Source organism: Micromys minutus (assembly GCF_963924665.1).
Source record: "Micromys minutus genome assembly, chromosome: 21".
In the NCBI taxonomy this organism is placed as follows: domain Eukaryota; kingdom Metazoa; phylum Chordata; class Mammalia; order Rodentia; family Muridae; genus Micromys; species Micromys minutus.
Genome location: NC_137956.1, coordinates 17,168,331 through 17,190,387, shown reverse-complemented (window position 1 = coordinate 17,190,387; position 22,057 = coordinate 17,168,331). Strand labels below are relative to the sequence as shown.

The 22,057-nt window shown below is 41.4% G+C and overlaps 1 protein-coding gene across 1 annotated transcript in view; it reads right to left on the bottom strand.

The window, feature by feature from the left end:
• The window catches only part of BCKDHB (branched chain keto acid dehydrogenase E1 subunit beta), a 159,930-nt gene extending 148,302 nt beyond the window's left edge, over nt 1–11,628 (bottom strand). Inside the window, exons 1-3 of the mRNA XM_080934641.1 lie at nt 11,423–11,628; nt 1,403–1,480; nt 138–206 (exon numbers count right to left, since the gene is read on the bottom strand). Of these exons, the coding sequence (XP_080790767.1) occupies nt 138–206; nt 1,403–1,480; nt 11,423–11,612 (337 nt within the window). The 5' untranslated portion in view covers nt 11,613–11,628. The remainder of the gene's footprint in view (nt 1–137; nt 207–1,402; nt 1,481–11,422) is intronic.
• Between the last annotated feature and the right edge of the window lie 10,429 nt (nt 11,629–22,057).

The following is a 22,057-nucleotide window of genomic DNA, read 5'->3' as shown; positions in this document are numbered from 1 at the left end:
AACGGATTTGGAAGAACTCAGGCCAGAGAACTCTCTGTAGGATGTCACCAAAATAAAAGGAAACCAACCAGACAATGTTACAGACATGTCTTGAGTAAATATTCTACTGAATGCTGTTTACACAGCTAATAACTTACCATACTTGTCTCGTAAACCAACAGTGCATCGGAAGACTCCACCAAAGGCAACATCTTCACCAAATATTACTGAAAAATGATTGTTCAAAGAATATACTTAGTAAGCCCCAAATATTAAGTCATGAAAAATAAGGAACTTAAATATTTAGATTTGAAATTATATATATATTCATGTCTGAGTAATACAAGAGTGGTGTGTGTGTGTGTGTGTATATATATATATATACATACATACATATATACCTGTTTACACAAATTTTAATATATGCATAAATAAATACACATAATCCTGTGTATATATAATACATATATGTGTATACACACACATACAGACATACATACATATACATACACACACGTAATTATGTATGTATATACAAAGTCAACCAAGCATTAAGAACATATACATAACCAAACATAAAATAATTTTAAAAATTAAATTACTGATAAAATTGTTGCAAAGATGTGCTACACATAGACTAGCAAATTTTTCTCAGCCACAAGGAAAAATGAAATCATGACACTGGCTGGAAAATGGGTGGAACCAGAAATCATTACATTGGTTCAAATAAACCAGACTCAGAAAGATAGAGTAAATACCACTGGCTTTCTCTCATATATAGAACCTAGGTGTGTGCACATGTGTATGTGTGTGTGTGTGTGTGTATGTGTATGTATGTGACCAGAGAGGTTATCATGAGAGGATTGAAACACATCTTAAGGGAAGGAAGAGGAGGATAAAGAGAGGATAAAATTCAGCATTAAAGACAGGATGGGACAACCTAAGGGTGGGAAGTAAACAAGGGGAAAGTGGGTGAGGAGGAGACACATCATGACAAACTATGACACCTACGTATGACAGGGCCATAGTAAATTCCACTGCTCTGTATGGCAACTTAAAAACTGATTTTAAGAACAAAAATACTAAAATTATTATTTCCAAAATATATTAACAAGTTCAATGTAAAAACAACCAAAATGCATGCAAATCTAATCTTTATGCTCTATCTAAATATCTACAGAAAGCAACATTTTCTGGTTTTTCCTACACACTAAGCTAATGGGAGTAGCCGACAGGTATCAGTCAGAAAGCAACATATAATAAGGGGGCCATATGTAATGTGAAGGGCAAGTTAGCAAAGACAGATGCGATGTATCAGAAATGAATGGTATAACCAAGGGTTATTACTGCAAGTAGACCCTTTGATGATCTGCTTAGGTGTCCAATTCTAGAAGGAACAAAGCCACATGCATGCAAAGTTTACCTGCAGTAGGGTCTTTGGCCAATGAGTTATCCAAGGCACTTGTTATTGACTGGAAGAGGTTCATTTTCTGAGTTTGCCCTGTGAAAAGCAAAGTGATACTAGATCAAAACTAGTAACATACGGGGGGAAATGACCAGTTTCTTAACAGTTGTTATAACAGGGTTTTTGAAAATAAAATAAAAGGGCAAAGTAAGAAAAAAAATCACAGAATCTACCACAGGAATTTACCAAACGATCTGTAGAGATCCCAGATCTATAAAAAATAGGAACACAGTAAGCCTCCATGTGGGTGGATGAAGTAAACCCTAAGTTGCTAAACAATGCCTAGAAAAGTAAGCAAATGGAGAGACAGGACCAAATGGTGACGTGTCTGTAGACAAAAGCTACAACTTTCAGTAGAAAAGGAGTGAGGGGAGTCAGTGTTGGAAGGGAGTACCCTAGACAGGTGTTATGAACCAAAGGTATAAAGAGCACACGTGGTCAGTGATGACAGTAACAAATGCCCATAGCCCAGGAAACAGTAAGGAAGGCTAATGATAAACTCTGATGTGCAGACCGACCATTAGTGCTGGGAGAATACTATAGTCTCTTTCATAAACATGGCAGACTCCACACTGCTTACAATCTAAGCAGAACGATGCCTGTGTCCATAAACAGTCTTTGGGATGACTGCATTTTATCCCTAAATGCAGAGGGGAAGCTAGCTGTCAATCATTAGATCCAGATTTGTTCCTGACCCTCTCAAGTTCATCAACAGCTTTTACAGACAGAATTCCTAATGTTACAAATTAAGAATAAGCATGACTTCGGAGCTTTGAACAAACTAAATGCTGGCCGACGCCCACAATCACTGGAACTTCAGGCCAACTCCTCTCAACAGCCTTTAGAACACAGACAAGCTTCACATGAGACTTCTGATAAACAGTCCGTCCTGACGTTAACACTGTATCTGTCTCCAACTCCTGCCCCCACTCTGGCCATTGTCCCTCTAGGCACACCCTAATAGCTAGCATGGGTCATAGCAGCTCCTGCTGTTGGCTTCAGACCTGGCCATGAAGGGCTGGTCCCTCACCCTTTCCTCCTCTTCCTTAGTCCACCAGACTCCTCAGGGAGCTCTGACCTCTGCCATCTTTAAGCCTTCCATTGTTCTCTCAGCCTGACCTCAGGAGTCTCTTGGCTGCATCAATACTGCTCCACGCCCCAGCCCCAGGCCTTGGCAGTCCCCTGTCAGAACACCTTCCTTCTCTCTGCACCCAGAATAATGTCCTGTCTATACTCTTGGTTCTGAAGACAATACGAATCCATTCAGGGGCTGGAGAGATGGCTCTGTAGTTAAGAGCACTGGCTGCTCTTCCAAAGGACTCAGGTTCCATTCTCAGCACCCACATGGTGGCTCACAACTGTCTGGAACTCCTATTCCAGAGGATCTAACACCCTCACACAGACACATGTTCAGAAAAACCATCAATGCACATAAAAAGAAATAATTTTTTATAAGAACTCATTCAGAAAGTATTGTGATATCAGCCATGTTCAGACTCCATAATTTTTCTTCAGACTACAGCTGTTTCATTCAATAGTTACCTTCCTCTAGTTAAATAGTTAAATCTCTCTCTACCCTATTGTTCTAGTTTGCTTTACTGTTGCTATGATAAACAACATGACCAAAAGTGACTTAGGGAGGAAAATGTTTATTTAGTTGTACAGGTTATGTGTAGCTCACCACTGAGGGAAGTCAGGACAAGAATTGAAGCTGGGTCAGGAAGCAGAGAGAAAGCTGCTTACTACCTTATTCTCTGGTTTCCTTCACAAGCTGGACCTATTCAACCTTCCACAGCAATTAACAATCAAAATATACTCCCTCGGGCTGCCCATGGGCCAATCTGATTGAAGCAATCCCCCTAGGCTTCAAATCAGCAGCTGAGCTGAGCTAAAAGACCTATCTATGCTCTTCAGTTTTTGGTGGAAGAAAACATAACAGTGTAGGATAAACCTTTTTCTTAATGACATACCCACTCTCTCTGGCTTCATACATGTCATAAGATGTTTTTGCTTACTAGGATTTTCATAGCTGAGAGCCTCAGGAGGATAGGAACACCTTAAGAGCTAAGCTTGTTTCCACTTCAGTTTTGCTGACCATTTGAAGGCAAATGTCCCCACAAGACCTTTTCTTTTCCCAGAGCTAAAGACCAAACCCATATGCTGCCCAAGCGCTCCACCTCTGAGCTCTGCCCCAGCCCTCCGGTTCTCATCATCACACTGCTGCTCAGCAAGGCTTTACTAGAAAAGGAGCAAAGTGGTACAAAACTGAGGCAGGAGGATTGGGAGTTCAAGGCCATCCAGGGCTATGAAAGGAGCTCCCTGGTGAATGTATTCTTGACATTCTCTCCTTATGGGAAATAATTTACAAGTGTTTCTGTGTCAGCACACCAATTATATTTTCACTAGTGGATATTTTTGCCAAATGTTACAAAGTTTAAGGTTGGAGTAATTTTTAGTACTATCCCAAGTTATAAATTATAATACAGCAACATCTACTTTCAAGTCTTTTTAAAGCTGAAACATAGATGGTATAGAAGAAACCATTTTGCTCACAGTTACAACTTTGTTTTATAGTCTCAGTGTGTAGCTGGCCTCGAACTTGAGATCACTCTTCTCCAGGCACTCTGTTCTTCTGGATCTGCCCTCTATTTGCCTGTCTGCTGTGTACGCTTATCCTTTTCTAATTCCCATTAAAACATCCCAAATATCTACCCACAACCTTAAGATTTGAGAGAACCCAAAACTGGACGGACACACACACACACACACACACACACACACACACGGGGGAGGGGGTCCACACTCAAATGCAAGCACACGTGTATACACTCACAGTTTGTACTATAATGTCACTGACAGGGCTTGATTATTGCTCAGTGACAGAAAGCTTGCCCAGCAGGCCTGCTTGGCTTCAATCGCCAGCAACAAAAACTAACAACAAAATAAGGTCAAAGAGTCTAAATACAACTGTGCCTGTGTGGTGTCTATGAAAGCCAGGGGTCAACAGCTGATGTTTTGCTTTATTGCTTCCTTCTTTTGTTTGTTTGGTTTTGGTTTTGTTTTGTTTTATTGACACCTTGTGACCCTGACTGATCTGGAATTCAACACATAGATCAATCAGCTGGCCTCAAACTCGAAGCTTCCAAGAGTTGAAAATAAAGGCACGTGCAAACATACCCAAATCCACTTTGGTTTTTAGGGTCCCTCATTGAACTGAGAGCTTATTGGCTAGACTAGCTACATATCCCTAAATCCTTTCTGTCTCCACCCCCAGAAACGGGAGTACAGGCAAGTCCTTGTCACAGCCAGGTTTTTAATCCCAGCACTGGGGAGGCAGAACCGGTGGGATCTCTGAATTCAAAGCCACCTTGGTCAGGAGAGTGAGTTCCCCAGCAGCCAGAGTCCTACAAAGCAAACCACATCATGACTCTCTAGAGAAAGTCCTACAAAGACCCCCAACCACACTGGAATAAGCCCCACTCTGTGCACATCCATGAGGCCTTGCTGGCATCACTGGCCCACACACCACTGAGTAGTCTGTCTCTCAGTTCTATTATGTAAGCAGAACCTACACACAAGAACCCTCCAGCCAGAAGTCCCCTCTCACACCTCTGGGCATCCTTCTAAAACCTTGGCTAAACATCATAGCTGATAAGACTGATCTGTCTTATTATCCTTTCTTAGCACTGGAACAATATTTGAGGGTCGTTTACTATATTTGGCATTGGCTTAATTATGAGTCTGGTTGCTATTCTCTGTCCAGACTTCAAATTCCAGGAGGACGGATGTGTGGAATAGATTAGCGCACAAGCTCACACATGCGCACAGCTACAGGACTGTGGAACAAAAAGAGGCCGGAATGTAATGTGTAACTCTGTAATGCAGGCAGTGCACATAAGCCTAAGTCAGGCCTTGTCTGAAGTCTGTTCCGTTATTTATTCCCCATATGACTTAGTGAAAGCTGCTTAAGATACTGATAATCCGGTCTCCCCCTCTATCAAAGCAAAACCAGTGATATCTAACATACGGGACCATTGTGGAAAATCTGCAAGGTGATGTCCATCAAGGAGGCAGTAGTCAGTTTCCACTCCATGTTGGTACATAGCTCCTCTTTCACCTACCTACAGACACTTATTCTAGTACCCAGCCACTGGGAACCAATAACTACATGGATCATATTACTAGGTTCCCACAGCACAGATGAACGCAGTGAAATCTACAAAAATGTACAGAGGACTTCCAGGATTTGTAGAAGGCGTGGTAAGGATCCAATTGGACTAATTAATGCAAATCAGCAAAAGACAAGTGAGGTAATCCCTTACCAATGGGAAACTCCCCACGAGATAACTGCTTAAATACAGAAAACTCCCAAGGAGATTCATTCATACCCAGGCAACAAACAAGAGCCAGATAACGCCTCTCAGCAATCCATGGAACAACTAGAGAAAACTAAACTCGGTACTGGATATCTAATACATGCTGCGGAAGGCGACACTACTCTGGCAATAACCACAAGGAGCCCATCACACAAGGGCAAAGCAGCTACACTTGATATGACAAGAAGTTCTGGAGGTACTGGGAAACTAATAGCCCTACCTTTAAAATGGTTAACTGACCAGAATATGTCAGTCAGAGCAATGGACTTTGAATGGGAAAGAAAAAAAAAAAATACAAGAACTTGAGCAGCAGGTATAACAGCAGCTGGAAGCTCAATATATAAAACAGTCTATAAGTCCTTGGAATCATCTGCATTTGTCATATAAGATAAATCTGGAGGTTCGAAGATGTTGACTGATCTAAGGGCTAGAAATAAAGTGATCAAACCTATAAGTCCATTACAGACTGGAATCCTCTTGCCTTCTCTATTACAAAAAAGATGACCTAATAATATGACCTAATAATAATCACTTTTAAAAACCTAATAATAATCACTTTAAAGACTGCTTCATTCCCTTTCTAAAGCAAGGTAGAGTCAGATAAGTTTTACAGTATGTACTGGCTGGTTCTGTGTCAACTTGACACAAGCTGGAGTTATCACAGAGAAAGTAGCCTCAGTTGAGAAAACGTCTCCATGAGATCCAGCTGTAAGGCATTTTCTCAACTAGTGATCAAGGGGGGAGGGCCCAGCCCATTGTGGGTGGGGCCATCACTGATCTGGTAGACCTGGGTTCTAGAAGAAAGCAAGCCAGTAAGCAATAAGCAAAATCCCTCCATGGCCTCTGCATCAGCTCCTGCTTCCTGACCTGCTTGGGTTCCAGTCCTGACATTCTTTGGTGATGAACAGCAATGCGGAAGTGTAAGCTGAATAAATCCTTTCCTCCCCAAATTGCTTCTTGATCATGATGTTTTGTGCAGGAATAGAAATCCTGACTAAGACACAGTACCAACTTAAATAGATCTTCCACCTGTGAAAACATACCAATGGAAAGTCCTTCCTCAAGGAATGTTGAATGATCCAACTCTTCATTAATATTTTGTACAGCAGCCACCAGAAATAATTTGTAAACAGTTTTATCAATCCATAATTTACCATTACATAAATGATATCCTGTTGGTCGATTCTGATGCAAATACAGTCTCTCTAGAATGTTTAATGAAGCAAAAAAAAAATATTTTACCTATTTGGGGTTTACAGATTGCTCCTGAAAAAAATACAGAGACTGTTCAATCAACTACCTAAGATTTAAATTAAGTCAACAAAATATTCAACCACAAAATATACAGATCAGAAGAGATCAAACTACAAACTAAACTATTAATAACTTGCAAAAACTATTGGGAGATATTAACTGGTTATGGCCTACTACTGGTCAAACTACTCAAGAGTAATTTGTTTCAAACTTTACAAGTCTGATTCACACTTAAACATTCCTAGACAATAAACACCAGAAGCAGAAAAAGAGTTGACTCAGGCAGAGCAAAAATGGCAGGACACACATGTGGACTGCCTAGATCCCAAACGTGACTGTATTATTATCAAGAACACTTGCCTTCTACTCATTATGGGCTCATTATGCAGAAAGAAGGCTCGATTTTAGAATAGACCTTCTTAGCATATAGACGGAGTAAAAAACTAAAAACATACTGAAAAGGTTTCTAGTCTAATTGTAAAAGTTAGAAGACTTTGTCAACTATCAGGAACAGACCCATGATAAATAATAGTACATTATACTAATGCTGAAAATGAGCTCATTGTGGGTAATTAATGAAGATTGGCAAAGAGCTTATAGCAATTATTTTGGGAGAAATTAGCAACAAGTATCCAAAGAGCAAGCAACTCTAGTTCACAAAAAGAATGAATTGTATCCTACTCCTTATAGTAAAAGAGACATCAATTTCTGAAGCTCATATATTTTATACTGATGGAAATAAATCAAAAATGGCAGGCTATGAGTTAGAAAATTAAGAATTCAAGGCCCATATGCTCTGGTTCAAAAATCAGAGCTATATACAATTCTTAGGGTATTGTTAGATTTTTCTGAACCTATCAAACTAATTCCTGTCTTATAAAATGCTTACAGAAACTGCTGAACTTATTCCTGATAATTCAGAGTTAACATCATTATTAATGTGGCTGCAACAGATAATTATCTGTCATACGTTGCCCATATTCAACCTCATATGGATTGCCTGGTCCACTGACACAAATAAATGAAGAAATTGACTAATTATTAATTTAAAAAATATATGCTAGAAGCCTCAAAATTTCATAGAATAATATTATGTTAATAACAAAGATTTAAAGAGAAATGTTTCCATTACTTTGCAACAAGCCGAAGAAATTCTTTACAAAAAAGAGAAAAAGAAGTCCTACTTGTTCTTTGTATAATCAAGTTCCACTATCTGCTGAAAGTAACCCTAAGAATACCCAAAGAAATGAAATTTGACAGATGAATGTGTTTCAGTTTGTAGAATTTGGGAAACTAAAATTTGTACATTATACCATTAATACATATATTTTGATGGGCTTCTGCTCTGAGTTCTGAGAGGGCTGGTTCTGTAACTGTACATTTGTTGAAATGATGGCTATCAGGCAGATACCCTTACAAATTAAGACTGTAAAGCTCCCATGTACACTTCCATTACAATGAAATGATTTCTTACATATTAGAGCATAAAACATATTACAGGTATACCATACAATCCAATAGGTCAAGCAGTTATAGAAAGATCTAATCATACCTTAAAGGAGATGCTTAGTAAACAGAAGTCAGGAATAAGAATGCCCAGAAATAGACTGGATAATGCTTTATTAACATTGAATTTTTTGAACACCAACGAGGCAGGAACAACATCTGCTGAAAGACAGTGGAATATAGAACTACTAATTCAGTATACTGAATTAGGTCAGCCTGTATACCTTAAAGATGTTTGACAGCAGAATGGAATTCAGGAAATGTCTTATATTGGGAAAGGGGCTTTTTCTATATTTCCACAGGTGATGAAAGATTATGGAATCCATCAACACTGACAAAAGTCCGATCTGAGTAAGAGAAACTTCTACATGAAAGGCAGGACTCAAGGAAGGAAGAGACACATAGAGACTTATATACAGAAAGCTAACAACCACCCCCCATTGGGACAGCTCAATGAACTGGCTGAAAAAGGAGAGATGTTCAACAGACCAGCAAACTAGAAAGCATTGATACCAAAATAAACATTTGCTGAAGGACAGATGATCAGGACTGTAATTATGAAGGGTCATCAAACCAACAGATCTTCATAAGGATATTCAGGCTGTTGTTTAAGGGATTGTAACAGAAATGGAAAGGGGTGGGGGAATTTTAACCTGGGAACATGGCTGTTCTGGCAAGGAATCATATCCAAAGACCTTCTAGGTCTATGTGATCCTGCTAGAACGCTCTGGGTTATATAGTATGATCTGGATAGAATACAGTCATGATCTTACTACACACCGAACCTTTAGTCCCTGTGATGGTTTGTGTTTGCTAGGCCCAGGAAGTAGCACTATTTGGAGGTGTGGCCTTGTTGAAGTGGGTGTGGCATTGTTGAAGTAGGTGTGACATTGTTGGAGTAGATGTGGCATTGTTTGAGTAGGTGTGTCGCTGTGAGCATGGGATTTAAGACCCTCATCCTAGCTGCCTAAAAGCGAACAAGCTCTCCTAGCAACCTTCAGATGAAGATGTAGAACTCTCAGTTCCTTCTGCATCACGCCTGCCTGGATGCTGCCAGGTTCCTGCCTTGATAATGGACTGAACCTCTGAACCAATTAAATATCATCGTTATTAGGATTTGCCTTGGTCATGATGTCTGTTCACAGCAGTAAAACCCTAACTATGACAGAAGTTAGTACCAGGAGTCGGGAGCTGCTGATAAGCCTGGCCATGCTTGTTTGGAAGAATGTGGATTTGGGGGCTTTGGATTTGGAAAGCAGTGTGATCCTTTAAGTGGTGCTTAATGGGCTGTCCTAGTAGGACTATGGAAGACTTTGTTGCTGAAAGTCTTCTTCATCATACAGGGTCACGTCTCCTAATAGTGCCACTCCCTAAGCCTGAGTGAGGCTTGCAGAAGTAAGGACTTCAAAGTCTCAGGGGATGGGGACAAGACCAAACTCAAGACCCTGACTCTCTGGTCATCAAAACTCTACAGCATTATGGGAAATTCTTTTTCTAATTGATGCAGAACAGACTTGTATTAAAACTACAACTGTGGGAAAATACAGTGAGTTGGAAGGATGAACTTTAAAAGGTTGAGCAGCATTCACCTTGAGTAGCACAATCACATTTTTACTTTTTTGTCTAAACTATGCCTTTTATCTGTAATATGCTTGTGCTGTTTTTCCAGTAACAACCTAGAGACATGACATCACTCCGATTTCAGTAATTTCACAATTGTGGAAAGGAGAATTAGGAAGACATGTGCTCTGTTTCTCCAATACTAGGCCAAAGTTTCTTTTCTGTGAAAACAGTATTGGAAGCTGGGAGGAGAAATGAACTGTTGTCCATCTTTCTGATACTACTATTTCACAAACCTGGGAAACCCTGTCATTTAAGTCTTAACACCTTCCATGGAGTAGAAAGTCTGAAATCCGGCTTACTGGATTCTAACCCTTGTAGCTATGTGTCATGAATGTATGCCCTGTGTACTGTTGAATTATCTGCTTCAGTTTATCTAACTGCAAAGCAAACATTAAAACATGACCTGCCTTGCATGAAATCAAATCTTGTCCTATGAACTAAATGAGATGAGAAATGTAAGTTTTGCCAATAGCAAGCTTTCGATAAATACTCCATTATTGTTCACAAGTAAAGATGGGCTTCCAAAAAATGCCAGCCCCGGAGAAGGAGGGAGAAGCTATCAGACAAGAAAACAGGATAGGTTTTACTTACTTTCTCCTGGTGTTCTGCAGATAGACTTGGGATGACAAGCGATTGCAAAAACAAACAAACGAACTTGCGGGAGAAACAGTGTAGCAAAGGTGGCTCACTGCCCGGTGCCCTTCCATTCGCTCTTTCCTACCACCTCTATGGAGTACTGCTTGGCCAAATGACAGCTGGGCCCAGCAGGAGCTCTGTATTGGGCTCAAACATTAGTCTGGATTCTTTCCCATCTTTAAGCAGAACCTGTTTTGTGACCTTGAGAAAACCAAATTCTAGTATTTACTCCCTAGGTTTCCACCTTCCGTCCAAATGAAAATTAAAAAGTATTTTACAGACAGCTGCCTCAAGTTAGCGACTCAGTCCACGACAAGCTAACACCTAAGATCTGGTAGGGGAAGCAGGGATAGGACTCGGGAAAGAAGGGCACTCTTTGGACAACTCTTCTACACCCTCCGGCCCTCGCAGAAGGCAGAGTGCCCTCTCACCTATCTTGAAGTTCCCAGGGGCTGCATCTGAAGGGAAGAGTCACCAGGAAGAGCAACAGGAACACAAACCGATCCAAACCAGAAGGGTAAAGTCAAGAGTCTAGGGCAAGGCAGGGGTAGTGCCGGGATTCGGCGAGATCGCCAGGTCTCACCATACTGAAGGGACTCTGGGTCCGGCTGGAAAGTGAAGTGGGCCACCCGCCGCTTCTGGGCCGCATCCTTGCCCCCGGGTTGCAGGAAGCCTTGCACCAGCGCAGCGCAGCGCAGTCCGCAGCGCCGCCGCTCTGCTCCCGCAGTCCCGAGCCGCAACAGTCCACTGGCGCGCGCAGCCACCGCCGCCATCCCCGCTTCTCAGGCACCACAGCCCACGCTGCGGGAGGGAGGGCGGAGCTGAGACTCAGACTTCCTCATTGGGCGGTCTCGAGGGGCGGGTTCGTGAATGGGACCAATCGGAGGTGGAAGTTCGGGGGCGGGGATGGAGACGCTATGACCTGGCGGCTCGCGCAGACGGAAGCCTTACCAAGGCCCTGCAGTCTCAGATGAGGTCCCTGGGTGGGAAGCCACTCTAAAATCAGCTTCACGACCTGCGGTGTCACAGCGCTACTGGCTGTGTTCTTATCCAGTGTCATTTTTGCGGTGTCATCTTCAGTAGCGTTTTCGTCTTAAAACTATGCCTCCTATGTTTCTCATAGTCTGTGAGTGCAGTAAGGTAATGGTTAGCAATTACAATGACAAGCATTGGTTTCGAGTTTCAGAAAAACCGGAGAATTCTGGCAAAGCCTTCACTCTTATTCTGAAATAATAAATAGATTTAGATTTTTTTTTTAATTGGTTTTGTTTTGTAGAGATTTCAGTCTTCAAGTCCACTAGGGATTCTTGTCGAGCGAGGTGCAACAGAAATTACCTGATGGTCTTACTCTGTGTAACTTAGAAACATGCAAAAGTTAAATGACTGGTTTAGATTTAAAATGATCAACTTTATAAATTTTATCTTAAAATATTTAAGTATTTATAGTATATGTCCTCCTTAGCCGCTAGCTGGAAGATATCCATCAAAATAGAACATCTATTTTTGTCCGGACAGAGACAAAGAAAGTATGTCTAGATTCTAGGGGAAGGATACCGGAGAGGAGGAAGTATTGTGACAGACTGAGAGAATGGAGAGGAAGGAGCAAGGGAGGAACATTCCTGCTGTAGCATGTATGTGACCTCCTAACAGCTCGTTGGTTTAGCTAAGAAGCACGGGAAAGAGTAGAAATGGAATTTTAAATGTTTGAAAGGGCACACGAAGGAGAGAGCTCAGACAGATACACAATCAGGCATGATAGGGGACCTAGAATAGCCTGAAGAGAACCAAGCACTTGTAGGTGAAAATGCTTCCAGGGGTAAGGCTGACCTGCACCCGGAGGATTAGAAGTCACCAAGAGAGTACAGAGAATGATAGTCTTCCAAAACAGGTGACATGGGCCCAAAGGCTCATGGGATGGCATGAAAGAATGAGAAAAGAACTGTCTAGTTCCTGTGCTGACAGCCTTGGCCTGTGCCCGTCCCCAGTCACACTGCAGTGAACTTCGTATGGAAAACCAAAGATTCCTTTCAGGGAGTCAGGCTACCTTTAAATGCCTCTTGGAAGTGCAAAAATTAGACGTTTTCAGCAATTTTATAATCTAAAAAATAATTTTAAAAAGATGAGACTGGCCACATTTGGAAGTTCTGATGGTACGATCCTGGGTTCTGCAAGACACCTTGATATGCTGCAAATGGGTCATCGTCTTTGAGTCATTTCCACTTAGGTGTCTGACTAACCCCTGGGGACACACAGAGCCGGTGAAGATGGATCCAGCAGACATCACAGTTGCTGCTCTTCCTTCAGCATGATTCTTGTGTCGTTTTCTCTCACCGGGCTCCACTTCCTATTCAGTCCACTCCTGCTGAGACTCGTCCCTCTTTGGATTGGGGATCACATGTAGAAAGGTGATGCTTTCTCCTCAGATTGATTCACTGCCCTCAGGCTAACTTTCCATTCAGAACAGCAAAACGTGGCGTCCAGATCTGAGAAACTTGGAGACATTTGGCAGTTAATAGTGGATTTGTAACAGGATTTATTGTTCTATATGCGCCCTCTTTAGACTCAATATTTTAAAAATACAAATTAGTCAATGAAAACTGAGCAGAAAGGACTGAGAGTATGGCTGAGAGGATAAAGGAGCTTGCTGCTAACCCTGATAGCCTGGGTTCAATACCTAAAGATGACATGACAGACAAAAAATGACTCCTGAAAGTTGCTCTCTAACCTCCACAGGATGCCATGGCATGTATATACCCACAGGTGAACACACACACACACACACACACACACACACACACACACACATAAATAAAATGTAAAAAAGAAAACTTCAATGGGCAGAGAATTGCTTGTCCTGATTAGACCTTTTGTGAATTTGACACAAGCAAGCAGGGTCATGTGGGAAAAGGGAACTTCAGTTGAGAAAATGTTTCTCTTATCTTAGACTATACACAAGTCTGTGGGGCATTTTCTTGATTACTGACTGGTGTGACTGGGCCCAGAACACTGTAGGCTGTGCAAGTGGTTCTTGGGAAAAACCTTGGGCAAGTGGTCCTGCTCTGTGTAAGAAGGCAGGCTAAGAAAGCCAGGAGGAGCAAGCCAGTAAGTAGCATTTCTCCGTGACTTCTGCTTCAGTTCCTACCTTGAGTTCCTGTCCTGACTTCTTCCCTGGATGTGGGGAGACAAGCTATATGCTAAAATAAGCACATTCTTCCACAGGATGCTTTTGGTAATGGTGTCTTTTTACAGTGATAGAAACCAAACTGAGACAAAGATATGACTCATCAAAAGGCAAAGTAGCTAAGCCACATTAGGAGACAGTTTGATGGTTTCTTATGAAATTACATATGCTCTTACATTAGAATCTATGAGTCACACCTCTTGATATTTTCTCAAGTGACTCAAAAACTCAAGTCAACTTTATGGCTCTCTGTTTTTCTTTTGTAGACAGTAACTTCTGTAGTGCAGCCAGTTCTTCAGTCTCTGGCTATGAAGTGCTGGGGTTATAGGCACAGGCAAGCAAAGGAAGTGAATGTTGGTCGGTGAGTACTTGAGTAAACTGGTGCTTTCAGGCAATAGGATAATATTGCCTGAAATATTAGCAATATTCAGCAAGAAAAGCAAGTTAAACACAAATGAAGGAATGAGACAACTGTGACTGATAGTTTGTTCGTCAACTCGACTGTATCTGGGATTAATGGAAAACCAAAAGTGGCTGGGCTCACCTGTGAGTGGTCTTTTGATTAAGTGAATTTGAAGCCACTTGGTCTACAGGGCAAGTTCCCAGGACAGCCAGGGCCACAAAGAGAAGACCTTCCTGTAGGGGGGGGGAGGAAGAAAAGGCAAAAACAAACAAACAAACAAAAACTCACAGAAAAGAAAAGGGACACTTCTATACCAGATCTTTGAGTTAGGAAGACACACCTTTAATTCAGATCTTCTGAGGCAGGAAAATCCACCTCTAATCTGGGACACACCTTCTGCAGGCTACATGAGAAGTTCACACACACACACACAAACTATGGAACCTGAGAAGCCAGTGGTAAATCAGTTTCTGGAGCCACTTGCCTTACCTACCGACTGACCTGAAAATTCTGGGACTCCCATGGAGTGTCTGACCTTCCACAGCTGAAAAGCATGAGGAGTGGTCCTCAGTGCGGTGTCTGCACACGCCACTCCTAGTGCACTCATCGGACAACTCCTTAGGGAGATCATTAGGTACCACAGTGAAGGAATATGAACTGAGGAATTCAGGAATAAAATAAGGACCTGTCCACAGACTGCAGAGGTAACTGTGGTCATCATATGATCGTGGTACGCAGAGACAGATGGTTCTATCAAGAAGAGCACTCTCGTGGGCACCGGACCCCGGACTAGACCTGGCAGGCTCGAATCTTAATAACTCAGAAGCTTCTCCAAGGTTCTTTTGTTTTCCTTTCACCTTTCTCCCAAGCAGCCCTTTGTCACCCTCTGATAATGCTTCATTCTTATCATTTTACTTTTTATCATTCTTCTTTATTTATCTAACTTTGCTTCTCCGCCTCTTCTTTACTTGACGTCAGATGGTTTTGTCTCTGCTGCACCTTTTCCTTTTTCACAGCACCAACGCCTATCTCTAATCCTCAATTTACTTCCGGCTGCTACCATTCTACATTCTTGCTCCATCCCTGTTTCCTTCTCACTTTTTCACTCATTTGCTGAGTAAATTTTACTAGTTTTACTAGTTTTGTTTTGGGGGTTAGGGGAGGGTGTTTTGGTCTTTTGCTATAGTTGAGGTTTTTTGTTCCTTTGTTCATTCTGTTTTTGAGGAAGGGTATCTCTGTGTGGCCTTGGCTGTTCTGGAGCTCTCTCTGTAGACTCCCTGACTAGTTTTATTTTTACCTTAAGTAATTTTTATCATGACAGCACACTCCTGCCATTTTCTGTGTGTTAGCAAGCTTGAGTCGATTTTAAGTGTCCTCCTACATTGAGTTTATTGGGATGTTTTACAACCACAGCAGACTGTTCTCTCCTCTCGGCGTTACTGGGGATTGGGATCTCAAGAACAGACTCGTTACTAAAAAGATCCTAAATCAAACCTTAAGGGATCACCAACATCAGTACAAGAAAACGAAGAACAGTGCAGCAGCGTAAGTTCCGAAGAGGTGATGACGTCTCCATTCCTGAACCCAAAGAAGCTAAGATCATTGAATCCTACGAAATCAATATCTGCATCTAAATGAATCACTCACTTCAAGGGTGAAACTAATAGAGGGGTGATGTGAAAAAAAAAACATCAAGGAAGAAGAGACGTCAGTAGCGTGGTTAAGAAAGCCAGCAGAAGGGTCAGGGAAGGACAGCAAAGTCGGAAATGAAAAGCTTGGTGAACTAGTGAAAGGAAAGGAAAGCATCACCAGTAGTCTAGAGAAAGCAGCAAACAGAAACCAAGGACGAAAGGCAAGCCTGAAGAAACGGCATCTGAACATCAAAGCAAAAAAATTTAAACCAGTATGGCCACACAGTCTAAACACACCAGGACACTAGGGTATGACCAAACCGCCAAACCTAAGAATCCACGGACTAGGGAAAAAAAAAGATCAGAAATAAACACTAAAGACATGGAAAATGTATTCAATGGGATTATAGCAGAAGATTCCCAAAACTCTAGGGAAAGAAACAGACATCCAAACCCAAGAAATATTTGTTATCCCAAAGAGACATGGCTAGAGAGGAATGTCTCCATGACACGTCACAGTCAAGATGCTGAAACCACAAAATAACTAGATCAGATTAAACAGAGAAAGACATCGACTCACTCCACAAGCAGCAGAGCAAATAAATCACTGATCAGCAATCCTAAAAGCCATGAAGGCATGGAATGGTACATTGCAGACGCTGACATGGAATAACCGCCAAACAAGAGCCAGCAAGGTCAACTGTGAAACGGACAGACTACACAGGAAAAGGCAAATTCTCACTCAATGTAAAGTGTGTCTTGTTGAGTGTTCTGTCTTGAGAAGTAGTAAGTTATCCGCCAATAACAAGATACAAGCAAAGCCTGGTACTCTGGCATGCACCTCACCTACAACTCGAGCTGTTTCAGAGGCCGAGGCCAAATTTGAAGGAGCAAAGTTTAAAGCCAACCTAAGTGTGATGGTTTGTGTATGCACAGTGCAGGAAGTGGCACAATTAGAAGGTGTGGCCCTGTTGTAGTAGGTGTGTCACTGTGAGTTCAGGTTGTAAGAGCCTCATCCTAGCTGCCTGGAAGCCAGGATTCTGCTAACAGCCTTCAGATGAGAATGCAGAACTCCCAGCTCCTCCTGCACCATGCCTGCCTGCATGCTGCCATGCTCCCTCCTTGGTGATAATGGATTGAACCTCTGAACTTATAAGCCAACCCCAATTAAATGTTGTTCTTTATAAGACTTGCCTTGGTCATGGTATCTGTTCACAGCAATAAAACCCTGAGATACACAGTGGGTCCCTGAGGGTTAAATAAAGTAGAGGATAGATGATCAATATTAGGGAAGACTGTTAGGAGAATTTATCTAGGTCCTGCTAAGATTTGCTTGCTTTTTAATTTTGGTTCTTATCATTTTAGTAAGCTGAGCCTTCTGTTCAATATGTGCATTGAGAGCCCTGCTTGTGCCAAGCAGTGTTTTTGCCAACATAATTTTAAGGCAACCCATGCATTGAACCACCTTTCTGACCCATCCCCCACCCCTGCACATAGCACAACCTTCTCTGCATTCTTACTTCCTACAGGGCTTCAGAGCAGATGGTGGTCAGCCTTCTAGATACCCAACTCATCCTGCTCAGACAGAAATCATAGTCCATTCATTGCAGAGCAGAGGTGGTGGGCATCCTTCAAAGTGTCATTTTCTGCAGTTAGTGCTTATCCTATCAAGAATATTTAGGAGGCAGGGCCGGAGGCTGGGGGAGTGGTGGCTCATAGCTAAATGATAGTTTCTGCCTAGGCATATATAGTCATTGCTTCAGAGCAGTAGTTCTCAACAGGTGGGCTGGGGTCATTGGATATGACCATCAGAAAACCCAGATATTTACATTGTGATTTATAACAGTAGCAAGATGCAGTTACAGAGTAGCAATGAAAATAATTTCATGGTTGGGGTCACTACAACATGAGAACCTGTACTAAAGTGCCACAGCACTGGGAACATTAAGAACCACTGTTTTCCAGAAACACATTAATTTGTAAAAGGACATGTCCAAGGGCAATGGTGATTGTGTTAATTCCAATGATAATTTATGAGTACTGCCTGATGTATAAAGTCCCAATTTAAAGTAATGCTCATATAATCATTAATGTTGAAATCAAATGACTTTTTTAAGAATAACTGCCAACCAAGATTACCACATCCAGCAAGGTCATCTCTAAAATCAATGTCTTACATTGTCCCTTTTGTATGTCCTGCCGTTGGCCTCATTAGAACTACAGTTCTTATAGAAAGACTTTGTGGGGACCAGTGTGGAAGAGCATGGGGCCAACTCCCAGTGACCCCTGACAACTTCTCAATAGCCTGTAAAACCACCCAAAGACCAGGGTAAATGGTAGTTCCCAACCCTTAGATACCACACAATACCCATATCCCATTAATAAGCATTAGCAATGCAAGAGTTCCAGCCTCTCCAGTTTTTTTTTTTTTTTTTTTTTTTTTTTTTTTTTTTTTACTCTTTGCACCTTTGGGAACTGAACCAAGGCCTTTGCATATGCTCAGCAAACATTTACTGTTTCACAGGCCCAGATTTCTCCTAGTTCTAAAGAATTTGAGCAGATTGTCTTTCTTCAACCACCTGATATCAATCATGGCTGAGATTTGCTTTGACAGTGGATATGAACATAAGGGAAAGACACTACTCCTGGATAAGAAAAATACATAAGAACTAGAGGTCAGTTTTCTGTGTTCCCTTCCTCTGTCACATCAAGTACTAATATCTCAAAGACTAAGGCAGCCATTGGCATGTGCCTGACCTGATGCTTTAAGACACGTGGTAGTATGGACCATGAGCCAAAAGCTCATGGGGTTTGGTTTACATCCAACATCGTTTCTCAGTGCAAACCAACATCTTTACCAGCCTAATCTATGTTGATCTTTGAAGACAGCACTCAGCAATTTCTGAGTGACAGTGAGTTCCCTGTAACATGGTACATAGGTAAGGCCACACATTCCTGTAGATTTAAATGGTCTAGAGCTAAGTTTAATCACAATCTTTACCTTAAACTTACATTTCAGAATCCTGACACTGATGCAAATGCTCTGTTTTGGTATCAGGAAAACACCTTTGGTCTGCGCGTACATCCTCTGAATGAGCAGGCTCTTACTGTGTCCAGGCTACCGCTGAGAACTAAGGATCAGTGAAACCCATCAACTAATCTCAGCTTAGCAGGATAAAGCTTCTAAAACCTGTACTGCTTTCCAAGGTAATCATTGAGAACTTTGTTCAAATGTTAGATGGTCTAGACCTCCTGCTAAGAAATTGTTACTTAGTGGTCCAAACTAGAGAAGCATGTTTTTAACAAGTTCCCCCAACCCTGTGACTTTATTATGGTCTATATTTCATACGCAAACCTATAAATCCTTTAAGCCTTTACATGCACTGCAATGCACTCTTTGTACAGAAAAGAATAGCCATGACCTTCTTGACTCATACTTTTAATGCTTATTAAGACATTACTGTATTAACAATTGAACATTAATTTATTAACATTAATTTGTTTAACATTAATTTTAACTTTTTTATTGGGTATTTTCTTTACTTACAATTCAAATGTAAAAGCCTTTCCAGGTTGCCCTTCTGGAATCCCCCTATCCCATTCCCCCTCCCCCTGCCTCTATGAGAATGTTCCCCTACCCTCACACCCAGTCCCTCCCACCTCCCTGCGCTGGCATTCCCTATACTGCAGCATTGAACCTTCACAGGGCCAAGGGCCTCTCCTATCATTGATCCTCTACTACATATGCAGCTGGAGCCATGGGTCCCTCTATGTGTACTATTTGGTTGCTCTGGTTGGTTGATATTGTTGTTCTTTCTATGGGGTTGCAAACCCCTTCAGCTCCTTCAATCCTTTCTCTAACTCCTCTTGGCGATCCCATTCTCAGTCCAATGGTTGGTTGAGGGCATCCAACTCTGTAATTCTTAGGCTCTGGCAGAGCCTCGCAAGAGACAGGCTCCTGTCAGCATGCACTTCTTGGCATCCATAATATAGTTGGGTTTGGTATATGGGATAGATCCCCAGGGGCGGTCTCTGGATAGCCTTTCCTTCAGTCTCTGCTCCATACTTTGTCTTCATATTTCCTCCTGTGAATATTTTTGTTCCCTCTGCTAAGGACTGAAGCATACACACTTTGGTCTTCCTTCTTCTTGAGCTTCATGTGGTCTGTGGATTGTATCTTGGGTAGTCCAAGCTTTTGGACTAATATCCACTTATTAGTGAGTGCATACCATGTGTGTTCTTTTGTGGTTTGGGTTACCACATTCAAGATGATAGTTTCTAGGTCCCTCCATTTGCCGAAGAATTTCATAAAGTCATTGATTAAATAGCTGAGTAGTACTTCATTGTGTAAATGTACCACATTTTCTGTTCCTTTGTTGAAGGACATCTGGGATCTTTCCAGCTTCTGACTATTATAAATAAGGCTGCTATGAACATAGTGGAACATGTGTCCTTGTTATATGTTGGAGTGTCTTTTGGGTATAAGCCCAGGAGTGGTATAGCTGGGTCCTCAGGTGGTACTATGTCCAATTTTCTGAGGAACCTAAATTTAACTTTTAACCACTAATGAAATCATCTCTCACAGAGTTAATGACTTCTGAAGATATCGGGTGAACAACTTAAGCAAACCGAGTCATAAAGAATAGAAGAAAGATCAGCTCCAGAGACACAGAAGACAATGCAGGGGGTGGAGTTAGAGAATCAATAGTAAAGCCCATGCCATGAATTAGTCTCAACTGTCTAACTGATCTTAGACATTGATTCCATTGAATTAAGTTCCTGGGAGAAAAATCTGACTGCTGTGACTTCACTGGGGAAAACAATTCTTATTGGCAAAAACTATACACAAAGCAAAACCACACTGGAAATGAAAAGACAGAATGGCCGTGAAGTCGCCCCGATAAGAAGCACCTGTACAACTCACAGTGAAAGTCCTTCCTTTTGACACTTTGTCATGGACCTTCAACCTAGTCACTAATGAGCTACCTTTATATCTTTCAATCTAGAGATGGCAGCCTCACAAGTTCAAATCATCTATATCTTCTATTTAAAGATACGTTTAAGTTCACAATTATATGTATATCTGTGTCTACATGTATTTATGTGTATCTGTGTACAGAAGAGGGCACAGATGGCCAAGGAGTTGAGAGAGGACATCAGATCTCCTGAAGCTGAATTTTTAAGCAGCTGTGAACAGCCTGATATATGTGGTGTGAACCAAACGAACCATAGTAATACACACACATACACACATACACACATACACACATACACACATACACACATACATATGGCCATTATATGGCATGGAGAGGAGCAGTTAAACACATCTGTTCTACATACATGTCATAGTTAGGGTTGACTGTGATATATAAACTATAAATTCATATATTCCCAAAAGGTAAACAAACCTGGCAGTAGGCTCACAAAAGCAAAGAGCATCTGGAAGATGCTTTGTTCAGCACAGGAAGGGAAAGTGACTGAATAAACTAAATCCATGCCTTAAAATGTCACAGCAGGTTTTTAAAACCTTCAAAACTCAGGCAGCTTCATGAATAAATTCTGACAAAACTTAGGGAGGAAATGATGCCAATTAGACGTCCAGGAGTTCCAAACAGTCCATACCTATAATCCCAGGTCTCCAGGTATGAAGGCAGGAGAGGCTTGAATTAAAAGATGGTATGGGCTACTTGAGGAGTTCGAGGCTTGCCCAGACTTCCTAGCAAGACACTACTAAAAAGATATTAAACATATAAAACATTCACCAATTCATTTTATAATGATAGAATTACTCAGACATTAAAATCATGTAACACATTATAAGAAGAAAAACTAAAAAAAAAATTTTGTAAGTAAAGATATTGTAAGGAATATAATAAGGCAACATGTAAATATAAATTTACAACCAAAACAGTTCAGTCACAAAAAGTCGAGATTTGATTAGCATTTTAAATTAGTCAATGTTTTTATTTATATTAATATAATGAAAAACAAACCATGATA